General features: G+C 33.7%; 2 protein-coding genes, 1 long non-coding RNA gene and 1 other non-coding gene across 18 annotated transcripts; 2 read left to right on the top strand and 2 right to left on the bottom strand.

The window, feature by feature from the left end:
- Nucleotides 1-12: 12 nt before the first annotated feature.
- LOC108829316 (catalase-3) lies at nt 13-3,562 on the bottom strand. Its single transcript, XM_018602979.2, has 7 exons — nt 3,406-3,562; nt 2,234-2,330; nt 1,870-2,147; nt 844-1,620; nt 675-764; nt 512-579; nt 13-418 (listed from the first exon to the last, which is right to left on the bottom strand). The coding sequence occupies exons 1-7, from the start codon at nt 3,418-3,420 to the stop codon at nt 265-267; spliced, it is 1,479 nt and encodes a 492-aa protein (XP_018458481.1). The 5' UTR covers nt 3,421-3,562; the 3' UTR covers nt 13-264.
- Nucleotides 3,563-5,717: 2,155 nt separating this feature from the next.
- On the top strand, nt 5,718-9,454 carry LOC130495779 (uncharacterized). The gene is made up of 6 exons (XM_056987288.1): nt 5,718-5,754; nt 8,168-8,313; nt 8,397-8,516; nt 8,662-8,781; nt 8,879-9,100; nt 9,191-9,454. The coding sequence occupies exons 1-6, from the start codon at nt 5,718-5,720 to the stop codon at nt 9,452-9,454; spliced, it is 909 nt and encodes a 302-aa protein (XP_056843268.1).
- A 925-nt stretch (nt 9,455-10,379) lies between these two features.
- Nucleotides 10,380-10,482, bottom strand: LOC130497143 (U6 spliceosomal RNA). The gene has a single exon (XR_008936156.1). It is a non-coding gene; the product is annotated as a U6 spliceosomal RNA (small nuclear RNA).
- A 5,891-nt stretch (nt 10,483-16,373) lies between these two features.
- Nucleotides 16,374-20,582, top strand: LOC108829320 (uncharacterized). 15 transcript variants are annotated; one of them, XR_008935515.1, is made up of 6 exons: nt 16,378-16,610; nt 16,701-17,119; nt 17,236-17,448; nt 17,533-17,652; nt 17,757-17,973; nt 18,171-18,705. It is a non-coding gene; the product is annotated as an uncharacterized LOC108829320 (long non-coding RNA). The 15 variants fall into 15 exon arrangements; XR_008935510.1 differs by adding an exon at nt 18,866-19,107 and having other exon boundaries at nt 16,375-16,610; nt 17,236-18,097; nt 18,171-18,280; XR_008935508.1 differs by having other exon boundaries at nt 16,377-16,610; nt 16,701-16,876; nt 16,956-17,119; nt 17,236-17,973.
- The last annotated feature ends 887 nt before the right edge of the window (nt 20,583-21,469 follow it).

Below are 21,469 nucleotides of genomic sequence, written 5' to 3'. Positions count from 1 at the left end.
TTATCCTTAAAATTTAAAATAAATAGTACTGCGTTTATTTTCATTGATTTTTATTATGAAGAGATGATGATTACAAAGACAGAGTTGACAAGTAAAAAATACCAAGGAAACATTGGTTTAAAAGGATTACAAAGCATATCATAATTATTATTATACAGACACAGAAACAACGACACATGGGATAAATATCTCTTGAGGGACTTTTTTTTTTTTTAGTGATGAAGGATCGATCATGATTGTACCTTTCCCAGGACAAGCAAAACTCTAGATGCTTGGCCTCACGTTCAGACGGCTTGCAAGTTTCTGTCCCAGTGATCGATCAGCCTGAGACCAGTAAGATATCCAGATGCTACGGATCTCATGAGTCAGCCGTGGCTCTGACAGTATCTCAACCCATCTCTTCACAAACCTGTCTTGCCTGTCCACCCCCCCACCATAAAAGTAAACATGTTAGGAATCAAGATTGGTCTAGTGAGAGTTATGCAAAAGCAGAATGAGACTTCTTCTTTACCTGTCTGGTGCCCAGGATCTGTATCTGTCTCCAGCCTGTTTGAAGTTGTTCTCCTTCTTGATGATACACTTAATAAACAATGCCAAAAAGTTGTTTTAGGACACAATTCCAATAAAGTGAGAGAGAGATAAGGTTTTAAAGATGCAAAGGAGACATCATATACCTTTGTTCTGATTCCAGTGTATGATTTGTTAGGGATAGGAACCTTCTCTGCGCAGCGGACGGGGTCAAACTTTGATGGGTAGTAATTGATCTGTAAAAGCAAAACACCACATTAGTATCAATTTATAAGAAAAACAAGCATAGGTCAAAGTGGTACTAATTAGAGTTACCTCCTCGTCTCTGTGCATGAAGTTCATGAAACCTTCATGGTGATTGTTGTGGTGAGCACATTTTGGAGCATTAACCGGCAGCTGCAAGTAGTTAGGTCCAAGACGATGTCTCTGAGTGTCACCATACGCAAAGATCCTACACTGGAGCAGCTTATCATCTGAGTAGTAGATCCCAGGAACCACAAGACCAGGGTTAAAAGCGAGCTGCTCAGTCTCATTAAAGAAGTTGTCAATGGTCCTGTTGAGAACCAAGCGACCAACCGGCTGCAAAGGCAAGATATCCTCCGGCCAGATCTTGGTCACATCAAGCGGGTCGAAATCAAACTTATCCTCATCCGCAGGATCCATGGTCTGGATGAAAAGCTTCCACTCAGGGTAGTTACCAGATGAAATAGCATCATGGAGATCCTTGGTTGCGTGGCTGTGATTGGCTCCTCCAACCACCTTAGCCTCTTCATCAGTGAGATTCTTGATCCCGCAAGTAGGTTTCCAGTGGAACTTGACGAAGAGAACTTTTCCGGATTTGGAAACGAGAGTGTAGGTGTGGACACCGAAACCTTCCATGTGCCTATAGTCTTGTGGGATACCAACGTCATCAAACATCCAGCACCATGTGAGCAAACTCTCTGGTAAGTGGGACATGTAGTCCAGTATCCTCCAGTACTCCTGGATGTTTGTTTTCGGGTTCGGCTTCAGGGCGTGGACAACATCAGGGAACTGAATCCCGTCACGGATGAAGAAGACAGGAGTGTTGTTACCAACAAGATCAAAGTTCCCCTGAGTGTTTTTATGATATCAGTCAGTAGCAAGAGGTACATCAGTATAGGCGGTATAGGCGGTATTTTATTGCATATTTCATTCTAAAATCGGTATAGGCGGCGTCTAAGCACCGGTTAACGAATTAGTTTATTACAAAACAATTTTTTTTTTTAAATTAAAGTCGGTCTAAGCATCCCGCCTAAGCGCGAATTTTGTGTAAAGCGTTTTGAATTTAATTAGCAATTTCTTGAATATATTGTTTATTACCTCTCTGGTGTAGAACTTAACGGCGAAGCCACGAATGTCTCTCATGGTTTCAGGGCTGGCACGCTCGTGAACGACGGTGGAGAAACGGACGATGACGGGAGTTTGGACACCGGGGGCTCTGAGGAAATCAGCACAAGTGAGGTTGGAGATGTCATGGGTGACTTCAAAGAAACCCTTAGCACTGATTCCTCTGGCGTGAACCACTCTCTCGGGAATCCTCTCCCTCGTGAAGTTAGCAACCTTCTCAATCAAATGGTAGTCCTCAAGAAGAACCGGACCTGCCCAAAAACCAAATTTTAGAAAACCCATATCAAAAGATCCGAAGCTTTTAAACTCTTTCTCTTATCATAATCTCAATATATACCTCTTTCTCCGATGGTGAGGGAGGAGATGTTGTTGGAGACTGGAGCACCACCGTTTGTCGTGTAGTAAGGAGCGTTGTACGCGCTCGATGGACGATACTGCAACCACCACCATTATTCAAACGATTATCAGAGATAACCCATGAAAATCTAGATCAAGCAAGCAACAATTGTATGGATTCGATTCAAAGTTTTTTTGCGGAAACCCTAATTTCAGTTAGAAGAAGGTATCAGTTTCTCTTTTGCCCGCGTCTTTCTTTTTCTTTCACAATCCGAAATTTTTAAGACCAGTCCCGGGTCGGATTCGGGCCGTCGGTTGACAAAGAAGGCTTTTAATTTTGGGTGGCAAAGCACAGTAACATGTCGGATATAAAGGGCTACTTTTAATTGGTTGTTAAAAAAAAAATAAATAAATAAAGGGCTACTTTTAATTCGATTATTGCTTACTTTCGTATATGCATAGTCTTGTTTGATGGATCTACCACTTTTAATGGTTCGAGTAATAAATCCATTAGAAAAATTAAAGAAAAATCCACACGATTATTTTCATATACCATGGTATGTTAAATACTATTATTATAAGTGTTGATCGGATGATTCAGAGATATGTGCGTTTTTCATACGAATAAATACTTCAATTTATTTTTTTGGATTGATTAGCACTCTGGTTAATTGAATAATTAAAATGATTAATCATATGTTTAGATCTTATTTAATCAGATTACTTATATTATGATTAATTTATTGGGTAGACTTGATTAATCAGGTGTGTAGATCTGAGAAATCTATTAAACAACATTTACTTTACAAAAACGCATGTTTTTGATAAAAACACACAAACAACATAATAAGGTCTCATATAAGGAACAAAACAACGAAACCACATGTGACGTTTTTTACGCATGCACCGGTTTATAGTTAAAACGTTTTAAAGATATGCTATCTTAGATACCCAACCCAAAAATCAACATCACCACCTTATAGCTCAAACGATCGTTGAAACTAAACCAATTTTGGAACCAGAAAAGCATGTTAACAGAAGACGTGAGAGCAACTTTCATTTTTCAGTAAAAAGAGTTGGAAAAACGATCATAATGAAACATGAGATCATAGTGAAGCATAATTGATTTAAGACACGCACACACATAAAATTTGGAGAAGAACAAGAAGATACCTTGTAAGGATCCATGGAGAAGCTCTGATGATCCCCAAATATAACTTTTGAGGTTTTGGTTTAGTAAGAGTGATGAGATCTTCTGTGTAGTGTATTATATAGTGAATCGCGTGTGTTACGTTGGTGATGGCGGCCCCAAGTGGAGGGGTATGTTTGTCCTTTCAAGATCAATTTATCGATACAGTAAAAATGGACCATTGTGTTTACTTTTCCTTTGCGATAACAATAAAGCCACCACCTTTTATTTGTCTTCAATGCCCCCACTCCCCACAACCTTAGATATTTCTTTCCCGTTTTTGGCTCCAACCCGTGATGAAAAAAAAAACGGTGATGCATAATAATTCATGATCCCGACAAGACAGTATTGCTAGAGAGGAAAAACAATACGATTATATCTTTCGGAAATAATTATTGTGACAAAAACAGGTAACCTAACCTCAAAAACAAAAACTTTAATAAAAAATGTTATCTTAAATAAATTGTTTTTTTTTATATATTACCTTATAGATAACCTTTCTTCTTCTTCTTTCTGACAAAGATCTTTCAATATTAAGTTACAAAAAAAAAAAAAAGATCTTCCAATATTCAAAACCTTTCATGTAGTAAAAACAACGATTATTAGCAAATGCTTATTTCCAAAGAAAAAAAATTCAACGATAATTATTCATAGTGGTATAATAATCTATCGTAACTTAGTTTTTATGTAGATTTAAAATAAAAATGTAGTTTCATACGTGGAAAAATCAAAGATATATCTTTAAATCAGATATATAATTTAATATTAATTTTTTAAAAAGAAGAAAATTTCAAATTATAATTTGTAAAGCAAAATTATCAGATATTTTAATCCTATATAGATTTTTCATCAAAATTTTGTATATAATATTGGTTAGAATTATATTACCTTATACATAACCTTTATTCTTCTTCTTCTTTCTGACAAAGATCTTTCAGTATTCAAAACCTTTCTTATAATAAAAACAACGATTATTAGCAAACGCTTATTTCCAAAGGAAAAGAAAATTCAACGATAATTATTCATAGTGGTATAATAATTTAACATAACTTAGTTTTTATGTAGATTCAAAATAGAAATGTAGTTTCATACGTGGAAAATCAAAGGTATATCTTTAAATCAGATATTCTAATTTAATATAATTTTTAAAAAAGAAGAAAATTTCAAATTATAATTTGTAAAGCAAAATTATCAGATATTTTAATCCTATATAGAATTTTTCATCAAAATTTTGTATATAATATTAGTTAGAATTATATTACCTTATACATAACCTTTCTTCTTCTTCTTTCTGACAAAGATCTTTCAATATTGAAAACCCTTTTTGTAATAAAAACAATGATTATTAGCAAACGCTTATTTCCAAAGAAAAAGAAAATTCAACTATAATTATTCATAGTGGTATAATAATCTAACATAACTTAGTTTTTATGTAGATTCAAAATAAAAATGTAGTTTCATACGTGAAAAATCAAAAGTGTATCTTTAAATCAGATATAGAATTTAATATTAATTTTTTAAAAAGAAGAAAATTCAAATTATAATTTGTAAAGAAAAATTATCAGATATTTTAATCCTATATAGAATTCTTCATCAAAATTTTGTATATAATATTGGTTAGAATTGTTCATTATGATATATGAGTGGTATCCATGTGAAAAGATCATCTCTTGTAGGTATGTACTATTTAATGTTCAGAATATATATATATATATTATTTAGTTATCTTAAAATTTTATTTGATTACATGACACTACAAGAAAACAGCGGTATTCTGAGGGACATTCCGAGAAAAAATGAATTCCTCGGAAATTTCTGACAAAACACCAAGGAAATACCGAGGAAACGCGAAACTTGGTTTCCTCGGTACTTCCTCGGAAAATACCGACGAAATTTCGAGGAAAACAGAGTTCGTCGGAATATTCTTATGGAATACCGAGGAAACCATCTTCCTCGGAAAAAACCGACGAACTTCCGAGGAAATTTTATAGCCGTTAGAGAGCCGTTAGAAAGCCGTTGGGGGATTTTAAATATTCTGAGGAAGTAGCCGTTAGCGTCAGAATTTCCTCGGAATTTCCTCGGTCTATCGGCAGGATTTCATCTTTAAATACAACAACCTCTCTTCCTCTTCATTCACTCCATTTCTTCATCCTCTCTTCTACTATCTTTACACACTATTTTGATTGAAAAAAACATATCTTCTTCAAATTATTTTCGTTCTTGAATCGATCGACCTCATTTGGATCCGAACACGAGATTGCTTACGGAAGAATACCAACGAGGTATAACCGAATTCATGGGGTTAGTTCGCCAACTACCGGAAGCAGAAACAGGTATGTTAAGATGTCCTTGCTCTAATTGTAAAAATAGAAAGGTTATTAAAGAGTGGGATGTTTGGACTCATCTTTTATTGAGTGGGTTTACACGAAGTTACAAAATTTGGTATCATCATGGGGAAACTGATTATGAACATGGTAGTACTAGCGAACCTCAGCCGGCGGTTAGATTAGAAGAACCAATTAGAACGTATGTAGATTATGGTGTAGGTACTGAGCAGATGGTAAATGATCATTTTAGAGGGGAATATTTACCCAATGCAGAAGCTAGGAGATTTTATGATATGTTGGATGCTGGAAAGCAACCATTGTACGAAGGTTGCAGAGATGGTCATTCAGCTTTATCATCTGCTACAAGACTGATTGACATTAAAACAGATTATAACTTGGCTGAAGACTGTGTGGATGCGATTGCTGATTTTGTAAAAGGTATTCTACCTGAGGATAATGTAGCTCCAGGTTCATACTACAAGGTTCATAAACTCGTAGCTGGTGTTGGTTTATCTTATCAAGTAATAGATGTATGCAGTGATAACTGCATGATTTATTGGAGGGCGGATGACCAGCGGGTTAAATGCAAATTTTGTGGAAAGCCTTGTTATAAAGATACGAGTGGAAGAGTTCCAGTTCCATATAAAAGGATGTGGTATTTGCCTTTGACGGAAAGGTTGCAGAGGTTGTATCTTTCTGAACGCACAGCGCAACGAATGAGATGGCATGCGGAGCACTCAACAGATGGTGAGATTAGACATCCTTCAGATGCAAAAGCGTGGAAGCATTTCCAATCAAAGTATCTCAACTTTGCGTATGAGAGAAGAAATGTCTACCTTGGATTATGTACTGATGGTTTCAGCCCGTATGGCAAGAGTGGAAGACAATATTCTCTATGGCCAGTAATTGTTACACCATACAACTTACCCCCAAACTTGTGCTTGCGACGAGAGTTTTTGTTTCTCTCCATTCTCGTTCCTGGACTAGAGCATCCTAAGAGATCACTTGATGTGTTTCTTCAGCCACTAATATATGAGTTGCAACAACTATGGGCTGAAGGTGCTGAAACATACGATATTTCGTGTAAAGAAAACTTTCAAATGCGGACAGTACTAATGTGGACAATAAGTGATTTTCCAGCATATGGTATGTTATCTGGATGGACAACACATGAAAGGCTATCATGTCCTTCATTAAGTGTCTTAAGCAGATTATGAAGTAAAAAAATTGATGTTTTATCCGATAACGCCAACTTTTACGATTGCATGAACGAAAACCACACAACATAAGATAAACACTTATACACTTCAATAAACGGTAAAGGGAATACTTACGATTATTTTTGAAATTTTGTTATTTCATGGTTTATGATCATCTATACAAAAAATTCTCAATGGTATGCATTACATTTGTATAAAAAATGATATCAGGCAAAAAAAACGATGTTTTGAAACCCCAAACCCTGTTTCTTCGGAATTTCCTCGGAAATTTCCGAGGAATATTGTTTCCTCAGAATATTTTCATTTACCCGGGCAACCCTTGCCGCCAACTATTTTCGTGAAAATTAAATTAATGGTTTCCGAAGAAATACCGAGGGAATTTATAAATTATACCGAGGAAATTCCGACAGACATTTTCCGTCGGACCCCTCATAATATTAGGTCTGGCCGATCTCTTCTACCCCATTTCTCTCTTCCTCTCTTCTCGCGAACTCCGCCGCATCTCTCTTCTCCTCCGTCGATTTCCGGCGAATCAAACTCCAATCTCCTCAATTTCATTCCTCAATCATGTAAGGACCCTATCCCTCTCTCTTTTCTTCAAAAATCGAGTTTGTTTATGGTGTGTAATGATTTTTATAGCTTTTTGTTAGGGTGAATGGTAGAGTAGTGTATTGAGAGTTTGAGTATGGTTTTAGGGTTTAGGATTGTGATTATTTGTTGTATTAAATTGATTTGGAATTTTTTTAAAGTTTTTATTAATTTTGTGGTTATAAAAATCGAATTAATAATTATGTATATATAATATGAAAACGTTTTTTGTATATAAAATCTATTTTTTGTGATTAAAACAATATTTTATTGATTAAAACTATTATTTGTAATTACTAAACAATTTTTTATTGATTAAAACTATTATTTGTAATTTTAAACTATTTTTTATTTATTAAAATTATTATTTGTAATTATTAAACTATTTTTTATTTATTAAAATTATTATTTTTAATTATTAAACTATTTTTATTTATTAAAATTATTATTTGTAATTAATAAACTATTTTTATTGATTATAACTATTATTTGCAATTATTAAACTATTTTTATTGATTAAAACTAATTTTGTAATTATTAAACTATTTTTTTATTTATTAAAATTATTATTTGTTATTATTAAAACTGTTTACAGGTCTTATGATGATCAGCCCCTGCCTCCACTTCGACCTCGTCGTTCCTCATCACGAGGTCGTGGTGGTTCGGGGAGCCACTCTCGGGATTCGTCCAGCCACCCTCGAAAAGGGACATCCAACTTTCACGGAATTCGCTTACGATAAGCAGCAGCTGTGGTTTCGTTAGTTTGCGGTAAGTATTCTAATTTTTTTTTATATTTTTAATCATTAATATAAAATTTCTACTAATTGTGTTTTTTTTCAGCAACAATTCAACTGGAATCCCGATGATACGCTGTTTATCTATAACAACTTCGTCCATAAAGTTATGGACAACTATGGAAAGCAGATCCACGAGTGGAAGAAGAAGTGGCAAATGAACAAGGTAAAATTTAATTTATTAAACAATTTTTTTATTTATTAAACTATTTTATTTATTTATTTAACTATTATCTATTTTTATTTATTAAAAAGTTCTGAAATCGATCAACACCAAGGTCTGGGAGGAGTTGTGTGTTCATTGGAATAAGGAAGAGACGAAAGAAATTTTCTCCACCAACTCCACCAACCGCAAGAGCAATCGTAAGGGGAAGGGCATCTTCAAGCACAACTTGGGTGCCCAGTCTATTGCCACTCTGGCGGATCGCATGGTATGTTTAGTCTCTTTTTCTTCAATTATTTAAGTTTTGAAATTTTATTTTTTGTGTATTTCTTCTAATTACTAATGTTTAATTTTTTTTTTTCAAGGCGGAACAAAATGATGGCGAGCCGGTTGATGATTTCGAACTAATGAAGACGGCGTATACTAACAAGAAGACCGGACAGATTGATGATGGCGTTGTGAGGGAAGTGGTCACCCTGGTCCAAACTCATATGGAAGAAGAATTGTCTCAGCTTCAAACCGACGAAGACGATTCGACGGCTGCCACCAACTTGTCCCGGTTTCGAATCAACGAAATCGTTGAATCAGTAAGTTCTTTTTTTAAAGTTCAATTCATTTATTTCTTAATCTTTTTATCATCTTTTCTATTATTTTAATTTGGTTATTTTCTATTTCAGTCGGTTCCAAAGAAGAAGGGACGTTTGGTCGGGTTGGGTCGTCGCTCCCGGTCGGTTCCTGCTGCTGCACAACAGCCCTTTGTTGATCCAGAAGTACTTATGGGTCAGTTGAAGGACAAAGATGATCGCACATCTGCGTTGGAGGCCCAGATGGCGAGTCAACAGGCGGGCTTTGAGGCACACAAGAGGCAGCAAGAGCAAATGATGGAGATGATGAGGAGGATGTATCCGAACGAGGTGTTCCCGGACGTGCAAGACCCGTAGTTCTTTTTTTTCTTTTCAAAAACTCGGAATGTTTTATTTTCGGAATGTTTTATTTTGATTTGTACAACTTTGAATATTATCTAATATGTTTTCAATTTTAATTTTAATTTTATATTTTCGAATTTAAATTAAAAAAATTATTAATTTAAAATTTTTTTTTTTGAAAATTCCGAGGAAGGTGTTCCTCGGATATTTCCGAGGAAAGATTCCGAGGTATCTTCGTCGGAAATTTCCGAGGGACACTTTCCTCGGAATTTTCTGAGGGCACAGTTCCTCTGAAATTACCGATGAATTTTTCGTTCCAACGGAAACTTTCGAGGGTTGTTCCATCGGAAAGACCATCGGAATATACTGAGGAACTGTATCCTTGGTATATTCCGAGGAACATACCGACGGTTAAGGGGTCTTTGGAATTCCTTCGGAAATCCACGTCTTCGGTATTTCGTCAAAATTTTCCGAGAGAATTCCGAGGAATATTGAAATTCCGAGGAAATATTTTCGACGGCCATTATTTTCGGTAATTCTTCGGAATACCGTTATTCCAAAGAAAGACCGAGGATAATAGCGGTCGGTATGCCACTGTTTTCTTGTAGTGTGATAAGGTCGGAATTCCGTTTGATTTGCAATTATTTTGGATCTCACCATGTTCAGTTTTTCTATATAAAAGGTAAAGTCACATGATACATTTCATCACATATGTTTGGTCTTATCGCATTAGAAGAGTAAGTTCGTGTCAGACACATGTTTTTTTTTTTTTTGAAAGCTAGTCAGACACATGTTGGATAATGGAGACTGAGGTTTCTACGTAATAATTTCCCATTTTCAATATTATATTGTTTCGATAGGTCGACCAGACCTAGGGTTTTTTTTTTCAAAGTTTGCAACGTTATCCTCCGAAAATTTTATAAGAGATTTTTTTTTACTAAATAATTTAAACCATTTCTCGATTTGTGCGTGTCATCCTTGCGCAGGAACCATGCTAATTTTCTCTGTATCGTTCCAATTTTATCGGATGTCTCCGAAAAAACATAAATTTTATCTTTTATCCGGTAAAGTTCATTAACTCCACCTAAACATTTTATAAGAGATTAACTTTACCGGGTAATGATGATTTTAGCCTCGCCCATTTTGATATGGCGTTTTATACTCTAATAAATTATTGACATTTTATAAATCTAACTCTTCATTATTAAGATTGATGATCACGAATCTAAGTTCACGGGTTAAATTTTTTTCAAAACTTGTTTATAAAAAAAAAAACTAAAATAGTGACATTATTGAGTGGGTATGGTGGGCAATCTATGTTTTTTACAAAAAAAAAAATGGTGGGCAATCTATGTTTGGGTGCATATGTGGCGATCATTAACACGTTACTTTAATGCTGAACTAGATTTTGACCCGCACTTTTGAAGCGCGGAATATTTTACGATAAAAATTTCACTAATAATTTAACAAATATTTTGGTAATTTTTAAAGAGTGTGTATTTAAAATATTTTTGCATTTAAATCAGTATTTTTAAATTCAACCAGATTGTGATTATACCGGTTAATCCGGAGATCTGACAATTCAATTTATGTTTTTAAAATATTCATATTAAAAAATCACTAAAACCCGAGACTAACCGATTGAACTGATGGATGACCGATATGTAATCTAATTGGATTTAAATTATAATAGTTTCATAATTTGTAATCTTATAATCGAAATTTTTAAGTTCACTATTTTGCAATTTATGAAATTATGACGTTTCTACAAAATTTTACTATTATAATTTGTAATCTTATAATCGAAATTTTAAAGTTCACTATTTTGCAATTTATAAAATTATGACGTTTCTACAAAATTTTAAAGAGAAAATGATAGATATAAAATAACTAAGATTAATTATTGTATTATTTGGAAACATTGATAGTAGTATAAAAATATATTGTTTGGAAACATTGATAGTAGTATAAAGAAATAAGTATATTGTTTGGAAACATTGATAGTAGTATTAAGAAATAAGTATATTGTTTGGAAACATTGATAGTAGTATAAAGAAATGAACTTTAGTGATTTAATGTATGTTTAACTATAAAGTATAAAGCTGTATTTAATTTAAAAACTTATAAAATAAATGTTAGGTCCAATATAATGTTTCTGTTTTAATAAGATAGATCGATCCATATATGTTTTGATTCGGGAGCCTGGGCTTGGGTCCCTTTAGAGTGAACAAGTTGCTCTTGTTACTTCGTTTGATATTTATTACAACTAGGTGAAAATACTCGGCCATGATATATATTCTCTCATAACATTACAATCATTAGAAGACAATCAACTTCTATACGTCTGACATATTAAATTCACGTGATTGTCTTTTACTAAAACAAGAATGTATTATAGACTGATAGTATGTCACTGTTTAAACATTTAAGTTGACAAAATGTTATATTAAAGAGAGGAATTCACTGGGCTACATAAGACAAAATGTGTAAATCTAGAAAAGAGGATGGCATTGGATTTCGCATGATCTATGAATTTAATTTAGCTCTTTTAGCGAAACAGTGATGGCGTCTTGTCCAGTTCCCAGATTCATTAGTGGCAAGGGTATTGAGAGGTAGATACTATCGGTTGAGTTCGCCTTTGCGAATTTGTTCTGTTGACTTCCCATCTTACGTGTGGACAAGTATTATTGCAGCGAGGAAACTACTGCTGTTGGGAATCAGGAACAAAGTACATTCAGGGTATGAGATTAAAATATGGCAGGATCCATAGATCCCATCAGTGCCAGCAAGACCGGCTAGAGCTATAGCTCCGGTAGTAAACCCAGGAATGACCGTAAGCAGCCTTATCGACTTCCATACGAAGGAATGGGATTTACGTATGCTTGAACAATATATTCATCATGAGGATATACCAAGTATACAGAGTATGGCCATAAGCCCTACACATCGACCGGATACGTTTTGCTGGAACTATACCAAAAATGGGCAATACACAGTCAAATCTGGATATTGGGTAGCAACAAACATTCTGAAAGAAGAAGATGAGACACAAGTTCTGGAACCTAGTATCACTACACTCCAAGCCTTCGTTTGGAAGGTAAGTGCTCCACAGAAGATTCACCATCTTTTATGGCAACTAATCACAGGACAAGTAGCAGTAACTAGGAATCTTGTACGAAGAAACATGAGATGTGACAACTACTGTCCAAGATGTGGAGAGCCAGAAGAGAGTGCAACCCATGCAATATTTGAATGTCTACCAGCTCTTCAAACATGGGCATTATCATCAACTCCATCTAGTCCTCACATTTTTCCTTCTCCGAGCATCTACAATAATATGGATTATTTGTTTTGGAGGAAAAATAGCATAGTGGAGCCAGAAAACGATAGAGACCCGTATCCTTGGATCATCTGGTACATATGGAAAGCCAGAAATGACAACTTGTTCAGAGGAATATACAGGGATCCAGGTGAGCTAGTAAGGCATGCAGAGAGTGAATGTCAAGCTTGGCATAATGCTAGAGAGAATTTGACTACGCCCCAAGTTGTCCAAGAGCCTCAAGTCTTAAGCTTGGGTGATATATGCATGATAGATGGTTCATGGACCTCTACTGATCAATATAGTGGACTTGGATGGGTTTGGAAAGATAGCACGGGGACGACACATCTACTGGGGATGCGAAACTTGAGGAGGAGGGAGTCAGCTCTACATTCGGAACTGGAGGCTTTAAGATGGGCAATGGAAACGATGTTGCAACATTCGGATTGTCAGAGATTTGGCACGGACTGCAAAGACCTAATCGCAATGTTGACGGAACCGCAGGCTTGGCCTACTTTCGCAACTGAATTGGAGATGATTCATACGATCAAGTTATGCTACTCGGACTTCAAGATCTGCTACGTGCCAAAAACTGGAAATGTGATTGCTGATTCTTTAGTTAAGAGTGCTCGTACTTTTCACAGATCTTTATGCTACTTTGGTTGTTCTATTCCGGTCTGGTTACCCAGACCACCTCAAGCTTGAGTAATAGAATAGCCTTTTGATGCCAAAAAAAAAAACATTAAAGTTGACAGGTTGTGACTGGAAGATTTTTTCATCCGGCCTCTAAATTTACTTTACTAAATTGATCCGTCACAGAGGTAGTTAATTTTGTTTAGTTAAAAGTTCAGATTTAAGACATTTTAAATCTGTTTACGACATGCCGTACGTGTTAAGTGCAGTACGCTTAATCATATCACTCCACATAATGGAGGGTTTTTCATCATTGGGTAAAAACATATGGTTTCATTAATTGTAATATTGTATTGTGTTTAATTAGATAGATTTTTTACAAATCAAATATTATATGTAAAGTTGGTAAAATTGTTTAGCTAAAATCAAATATTAATTTACATATAAGCCTAAAATCACGAACACTCAACCTAAAAATAGAATTTACAAAGAAACATTTGTATATCTACAAAATTATCATAGTCCTTTCTTATCAGATAAAGTTGTAGTAATCATCTTACCAAAGAAAGTCTTGGTGTCGTAAAGAAAAGAAAGAAAGAAAAGTCTTCGTTTGGCAACGACAAAAATAGCCACAAACCTTGAAAGATAGTAGCCTAGCTAAATTGTTTTGTGCTTGTAAATTTATAGAGCTGTGTAATAAGTTTCTGGCAAGTTTTGTCGTAGTGCATGCAATACTATTTACTTGTCAATTGTATTGTAGTGAAGAATTCCAAGTTTTTAGTCTTACATAACCAAATTTCTGATAGTAATTATTTTAGATATTGGGTTGTTTGTCATGTTGATTCACATAAATTCCTGAACTTTATACAGAACAAGACTTTCATAACAATTAATTCTGACACAACACTTAAATCGAAAAGGATAAATAATAGAAATGAAGTACATTTTTCTTTATATAGTCACTATTCACGCAGATAATTTACAACAAAAATTGTCATGCATGTTCCAAAAAAATATAAATGGAGATTACCAAAAGCAAATAAGAGTATTTTTTTTCTCTATACATGAAACGATAAATAAATGAACAAAAGCTGATCAATTTCATTATATATATATACATTTTTTTTCGGTTAAAAAAACTGTGTAGGTTGAACTTTTTATAGTGACCAGACCCACTCCAAAGAACCACCTCGCCAGAAATTCCCTAGCTAACCCAGTATCATTCCGTTGTCCCCGAGTATCGAACTGGCGACCTCGAGTAGTCGTCTATGAGAAGAATCGCAGGAACCACTAGGCCACCATACGCTTCTCAAGTATACATATATATATCGAGTATAGAAACATTTTATTTTTATTAAACTGAATATAAATAGGAAACCATTGTCAAAAGTAGATGCAAATTATTTAACAGGCTTAATACTGATATTTAGTCTTCAAAAAAGATAACATACGAGGCAACTGGAATCCACTTGTAAGGTGCCACGTAGTAATCTTACCCTTACTTTGTGACTTTATGGTGTAACTCAACGAATGAAGATGCGTTTTTGTGGATCAACACGACAAAATTCGAGATTACACCTTATCCTCATACTCTCTCTCTCTCGTTTTTTTTGGAGATTTAATTTTTTCTTCTTTTTTGCAACTTAAACTTGATTATTTTTTTTGTCGACAGAGTTGAGAAATCAATAAGAAAGAGTTCAAACTTTGGCATTCAAATCTTTTGGTGCCTCGTTTCTACTCTGATGGTGACTTCACTAGACTTTTGATTTCAATATCCGCTATATGTTTGCTTTCAGTCTAATTTGTTATTTTTTACTGTGGAAAAAATCTTTCAGTTTTAAACTTGTAACTTTTTGTTTTCTGATGCTATAAGAAAAGACATATGACAATATTAGTATTTTAGCAAAGGATTTTATAACTTTTAAATTTCACAAACATAAGAAAAATTAAAAGATTTGAAATTTGATGTCCTTATATATACTTCAAAATTCTTGTAAAATTTATCATTTTTTTGCTACTTTCATTTGAAAATTTCAGTCGGTTTTCAAAACAAATTTTACCTACCAAACAGCATAGAAAACACTAATTTAGTTTGAATAACAAAATTTTCTACATTGTTATAAAATGGTAAAAAATTATGTGGTGCATGATAAAACATGTCCGGTACCTATCTATGCAAATGTCTGTCATATTACAATGATTAGTTTATAAAACGGGAATTGGTGCATAATATAGAGAAACCAGTGTGATCATGTAAAAAGAAATTAATCTTTGGGGCAACAAAAATGACATGAAACTTCATCATCAAAGTGGTTGGTTGGTCTTTGGGAGGTTAATAAGTGGATGGAAGAAATTAATTGGTCAGGTTTTTATATATAAAAATAGCATAATATTGATAAAATTTGTGTATGATCGGTTTGGATATTAGTTCAATCACCTTTTGTAGCTGATCAGGATACTGAACCGAACTGAGTTCCATAGGCCTGGTTCCTGATTTGATACTCTATTCGTCCTGATATCAATACAATACTAAAAGCTAAATAATCTCAGCTCTTACCCTATCCACGTCGGATCAATAAATCAACTAATAAAGGATTGTTGTTTTGTCATGTCACACACTCTATTAGAGCATCCTTAATGGTATAAATTAAAGGATATAGTTTAGGTTTAAAAAATTAATAAAATAATATAAAAGATAAAGTTTAATAATAATTAATAGTAGGATAAGTGGGAAAATCTAGCCAAAATGCTTCTTGTGTAGAACCCAAAATATACATCTCTCATCACTTATTCAATTTTTTCCTTTTATTATAATGTTCTAAGATGCATTGAAATATAGCGATAAAGATGCTCTTAATCGATCACATATTAATAATGGGTTTACTTCTGTGGGCTACTGATTTATGTCAATTGGCCCATCAGCTGCTGATCAATGTCAATTGGCCCATCGTTAACAAAACCAGGCGGCTTCGTCTCTTCCAATTCGCCGTTTCTATTATATATTAATCATCATCCACTCCCATTCATTCAATAACGTTCTTCAATCCTATCTAATCAGATGCATCCTTCCACCTCCCTGTGTTTCTTCTCATATATAAATCCTTTTGTATCAGTTCAAGTTGAACCAAATTCTAAATCCTCCCTAAGACAATTGATCGACCGCCAAGATACCCGATCATGCTTCCGGGAATCTACCAATTCGCCCTCATCGATGAACAGGTATGTGCCGTCTCGCTCCACTTTCATGTTTCCTTCCATCTGTCTGCACTGTAATCTAATTAACCAGTTTCCGTTTTTTTCTCCGCGAAGCAAGCTTCATCTCATCTAATCGTGTTCCACGATACGGCCTCAACTCAAACCAGGAGCTAATTACATCCTGCAGAATTTCTTCGCAATCACAATCGAGGAGTGATTGTAGCTGCAAAAGTTCCATGCTTCACAGTCCTAGCTATGTTTTTAGTCTCTTTTTTTTTTCTCTGTATTTGGTAAGATGCCACATGAATCTTCGGTGCAATCTTAATAATATTTGTTTTGCTTATTGTTGCAAGTTGGATTGTAACCCAGAGATTGCCAAGCTGGTGAATGAGGAGGAGGTAACTAAGGCTGAGACAATGACCGTTGGTGAAATCTTCGATTACATCAACAAAGGGTTCACCAAGGTAAAACTTGAGCTGTAGATATGCCACTCAAATCAACATACCTAACCTGGTCTTTGACGAATGCATAAGGTGTTTTTTTTTTTTGTCAATAACTGTTACAAAAGTTGTTTCTTTCTACCACTCTAACAGTCACACATATTAAACCACATTTACTGCAACTTCTGAATTGCCCCTGCTCTCTGCAGTTTTTTTTGTCTGCATCTTCCAAAGGGATTTGGAGACCTTGCTGATGAGGGAAATGATGGCTCAAGTAAGAGTGGCGAAGCACAGGAAGCCAAACGTGCTACTCATGGAAAATAGTGCATCAATCGTTCATGATAAGAGGTCCACTACACATGTCAAAGTGGTCCTTTTTTCACTTTCCTTCCAGTTCTTAAGTTTTGTTCTGTTATTGCTCTGTAATAGATCCTTTCATATCTTAATTATTTCGACAAAGCTCAAGTTAGACTTTGATCTTTTTATTGCTTTGTCTGATTGTGTAGTTTTAGTTGTTTGCTCACTGTTAGCTCGCACCCTCTGACCCAACCAAGAAGAAGAAGATGAGAGTTGTCATTATGGATCCTATCGAGGACTCAACAGAGTCGCAAGCGATTCAGTGCTTGGTAGTGCCGAGAAACTTTGGTTGTTTTGTATACATATATTACTTTGGCTGTTTCACTTCAATGGTGTACATACATTACTTTGCCTTTATTTATTTTCACTGCAGCTTTTGATGGCCTTCAGAGTTCATTTGCTAGACAAAACTCAGTGAGTGTTCCAACGTCTTACGTCTTCTAAACTCTTTTCTTTTTGAACTGGTGCACTGATAATAATGTGTCTCACAATACTTTTTTTCCAATGGGTGGGTTTAACCTCACATTTCCAATGGGAGGCCATCCTTAGAAACCGCAGCGCATCATAGATGACACTACAAGGTGCTCCGGGTAAACACTAAAGCTTACTATTGCGTCTTCTTTGTTGTTGTTGTTGTTGTTGTTGTTGTTATTCTCTCTTTAGCTCATCAAGAAACTTCTCTATTTACTTAACCAAGGAGAGTCATTCACCAAGGTTGTTTTTATGGTTACATGATATTACTTGAGTTAAAGGTTTTCCATGTTTTCTCATTTTTCTTCATGTGCAGGTTGAAACAAAATAACTTACTATTCCGTTACAAAGTTTTCAGTCTAAAGACAATGGTTTGGGAGAATGTTCTACTTGATCGTGAAGGAATTGTCTCCAAGAGCTGATGAGGTTCGTTGTCTGTAATTTTGCCTTAGTAGCGGAATCCTAATATATAGTTAGGTATAGATTCCTCTGCCAAATAATAGACGAAACTCTTTTTTTCACCAACTGAGAGATACTTGAAACAAGCTATTGTCGGAAAGAATCATGGTGTTTCAAGCTATTTGCTATCATGATATTTGCATGGTTATTGGTTGCAAAATCAATACTTCCCTTAAGATGGCCGCCATGATGGATGCTTTAGTTACTGCTTGACTTAAATCAACTTGAAAAGATTGAAGATTACTTCTTCGAATTAATTTTAAAATGAAGCACAATGGTGCCACATATAATACAAAGGTCGTTTACTATGTATTATGACCCAATGTATGATCTTAAAATTCTTGCGTAAACATGTGTTTTGTTTCTCTATTTACTGCTATTTTGGTCGTGCTTTTCTTTTTGAAGAATACAGTAATATGATCTTCGTAAACATAACCGGGCTTTCACTTATGCAAGTAAAATGAGCCTATGTTTTCCAAGAGTGTCTATGCAAATCAATTTCTTTAATTCTTATTTGAGACTCTTTATTTTTGATATAAACACATTATGTAGAGCTAGCTTCCTGAGGCTTTTGTGTTGTATCCGGTTTCTCAAAAGAGGGAGGAGTTATGGTAGGGTGGGGGAGGTTGGCAGAAAATGCAACATAAAAAGAATCAAATTAAGAAAAAGAGTGCGCTGACTTTAGAAAACCATACGATACACTCTTATGCTTATAGTTGTAATGGAGTTAGCTTTTTATATATTAAGAGACTCTACATCAGGTTTTGCTTGATTAGACTTAACTTCTTCTTTCACTTAACAATTTCCTTTTCAATTGCTTACCCCTCAGTTTTATCTTCTGCCAAAAACCATTCAAATATTACAAGAATCAGTAGATATGATAAGATTGGTCATAATCACAACAAATCAAAGCTTCTTTACTGGTGTTTTCAATCTAACAACAAAAATATTGATGATGAATTTTGACTTCCCTTGCAACGGTATTAGAACATCATTGAAAATGTGAAAATGGAGGTTGCTTTCAACATTTGTAACAGTTCCATTTTAATTTATCAACAACTATTAAGATTATACATCTGAAGAATAATCTTTAGATCTAACATTTTTTAAAATCAGAGAAAATGATAAGTTTTTAGTTATAAACTTCTCAAAAGAATAATTGCATTGGTAAAAAAAAATGCTTACTCATTTAGTTTATGATGCAAATGCAGAAATAAAGAAAACAAGAAAAATGCATATTTTAAATTTTCAAAAGATTTGAGTTTATGCTTGAGAAATAACCTTTATATCATATTTTCCAGTTAACAATTATAGTATCTATTGAAACTTTACCCAACTATAAGACCTATCTTCTTTTCATGTAATCGTTTGTTTATGTTTTAATTTTGAAGTCTTTAGTCAAAAAAATTATAGCATCTATATTTTGGTATTAATTATAGTATTTCATATAGATAAAAATGTGTATATTTTCCAAAACATATATAGTTGTGCAGAAATTAAAAGGAAAAAGATGGAGAAAGGTTCAAAACGTTTCTGAATATAAAGAGTAATTGAATCATATTAACAATTAATCTTGAATTTCTGTATTTCTAACTTCATCTTATATTTAAATATAAATGATTTAATTGTTTAAATTAAACATTTTATTTTTGTAAAAAATGAATGAAGGCATGCCACATACTTTAAAATAATTATCTAATTATATATATAGCTCTTAAATATAAAAAATACATACATATATATATATATATATATATATATATTATATAAAATATATTACGGAACAGCCAAACATCTCTATTGAGGAGCTATTGAGGAGCTGAATGCATAAATAATAAAAAAACTAGGTGGTTCGCCTACACATGCGGGCCTAAAACATTTTATAAAATTTTATTAATATATATATATATATATATATATATTACTAATTAAAAGAGTATATAATGATAAAATTATTATTTTATTTTCATTTGAAAATTCTTACGTATTATAAGATTTTTGAAAATTTATTTGTGATGCTGATACTAAAAAGATCCTAAATCCATAACACTTGATCCGATCGATCGAACCTGATCCGGTATCCAAATGCCAGGCCTAGATATCACCAGAGCCACCGGTATAACATATCTTGGAGTAACTCGCTAATCAAAAGTATGTGATGCTGTGAATCAAGCTGGATGATGTATCAGATTTTGGAGAAGTCGTAAGTTTCACTTCGATCTCTTTATGTTCATATTCTCGAAGAACTAGCCCCTGCGTTTGATCTAAGAAATGATATCAATATATCATGCTCTGGAAACAGTGCCATGCGGATTCTTTTAAAGCCCTAACTAGATTAGGACCCGCCCTAAAGGGCGGAAATTGATTTGTCAAATTTCAATTAATAATATATGGTATATATAATATGTGTATATAATATTATATATATTTTGTGTAACATTTATATATATATACATATTAGACATATATATATAATATTTTATTAAATATATATAGAATTTAATAGTGTTATAATTTGTGTTGTACTTGTTATTAGTTTGTATTTAATCTTCTTTCATTTCTAGTATAATAATTTGTTTTGTCACACCTTTTACCTTTTAACTTATACATATAGTTATACCCTTTTTCAAAAAAAAAAACTTATACACATAGTCTCGTAAAATATAATATATAAAAAAATATATTTAAAAAATCTACTCACCATATGCCACCATTATTTGGTTGTTTGAACAAAAAAAAATCATGTTCTTGCATAACTGTGTATATGTTGTGATATGATGTAGGTGAATAGTAAATATATGGAAGTAAAGTTAGTGATACGAACATGAACCTATGTTGGTCTATGCAACAATTATTTGGTTTTTGGAAGATCAATGAGCATAAGCATACACGGTCTTTGTATGCTTACATTGTAAATGAGTCGGATATTTTTTTTCTTATGTCTGGAATGATATGGAACTCGTTGATTTAAGAGTGATTCAGTTTTATATGATCTAATTATATTAAGAGATTAACCAAAAATATTATAAAAGTTTTACTGGTTAGGTTTAACTAATCTATGTTGGTTAAGATTTGGTTTAATTTAAGTTGGTAGGTTGCATTGTATAGGAGGCATGATATATTCTAGCAACAATTATGAAAGAGTCCAAAATTTAA

This window comes from Raphanus sativus, chromosome 6, assembly GCF_000801105.2.
Source record: "Raphanus sativus cultivar WK10039 chromosome 6, ASM80110v3, whole genome shotgun sequence".
In the NCBI taxonomy this organism is placed as follows: Eukaryota; Viridiplantae; Streptophyta; class Magnoliopsida; order Brassicales; family Brassicaceae; genus Raphanus; species Raphanus sativus.
This window is presented reverse-complemented; position numbering and strand designations above follow the sequence as displayed.

Bases quoted from the DNA above. Each gene is read 5' to 3' on its own strand.
- LOC130495779 (XM_056987288.1), top strand. From the start codon at position 5,718: ATGGGGTTAGTTCGCCAACTACCGGAAGCAGAAACAG. The intron at 5,755-8,167 runs GTATGTTAAGAT...TATGATGATCAG, and splicing joins ACTACCGGAAGCAGAAACAG to CCCCTGCCTCCACTTCGACC. The intron at 8,314-8,396 runs GTTAGTTTGCGG...GTTTTTTTTCAG, and splicing joins TAAGCAGCAGCTGTGGTTTC to CAACAATTCAACTGGAATCC.
- LOC108829316 (XM_018602979.2), bottom strand. The intron at 2,148-2,233 runs GTATATATTGAG...GTTTTTGGGCAG, and splicing joins CCTCACCATCGGAGAAAGAG to GTCCGGTTCTTCTTGAGGAC. The intron at 580-674 runs GTATATGATGTC...TTGTTTATTAAG, and splicing joins ACACTGGAATCAGAACAAAG to TGTATCATCAAGAAGGAGAA.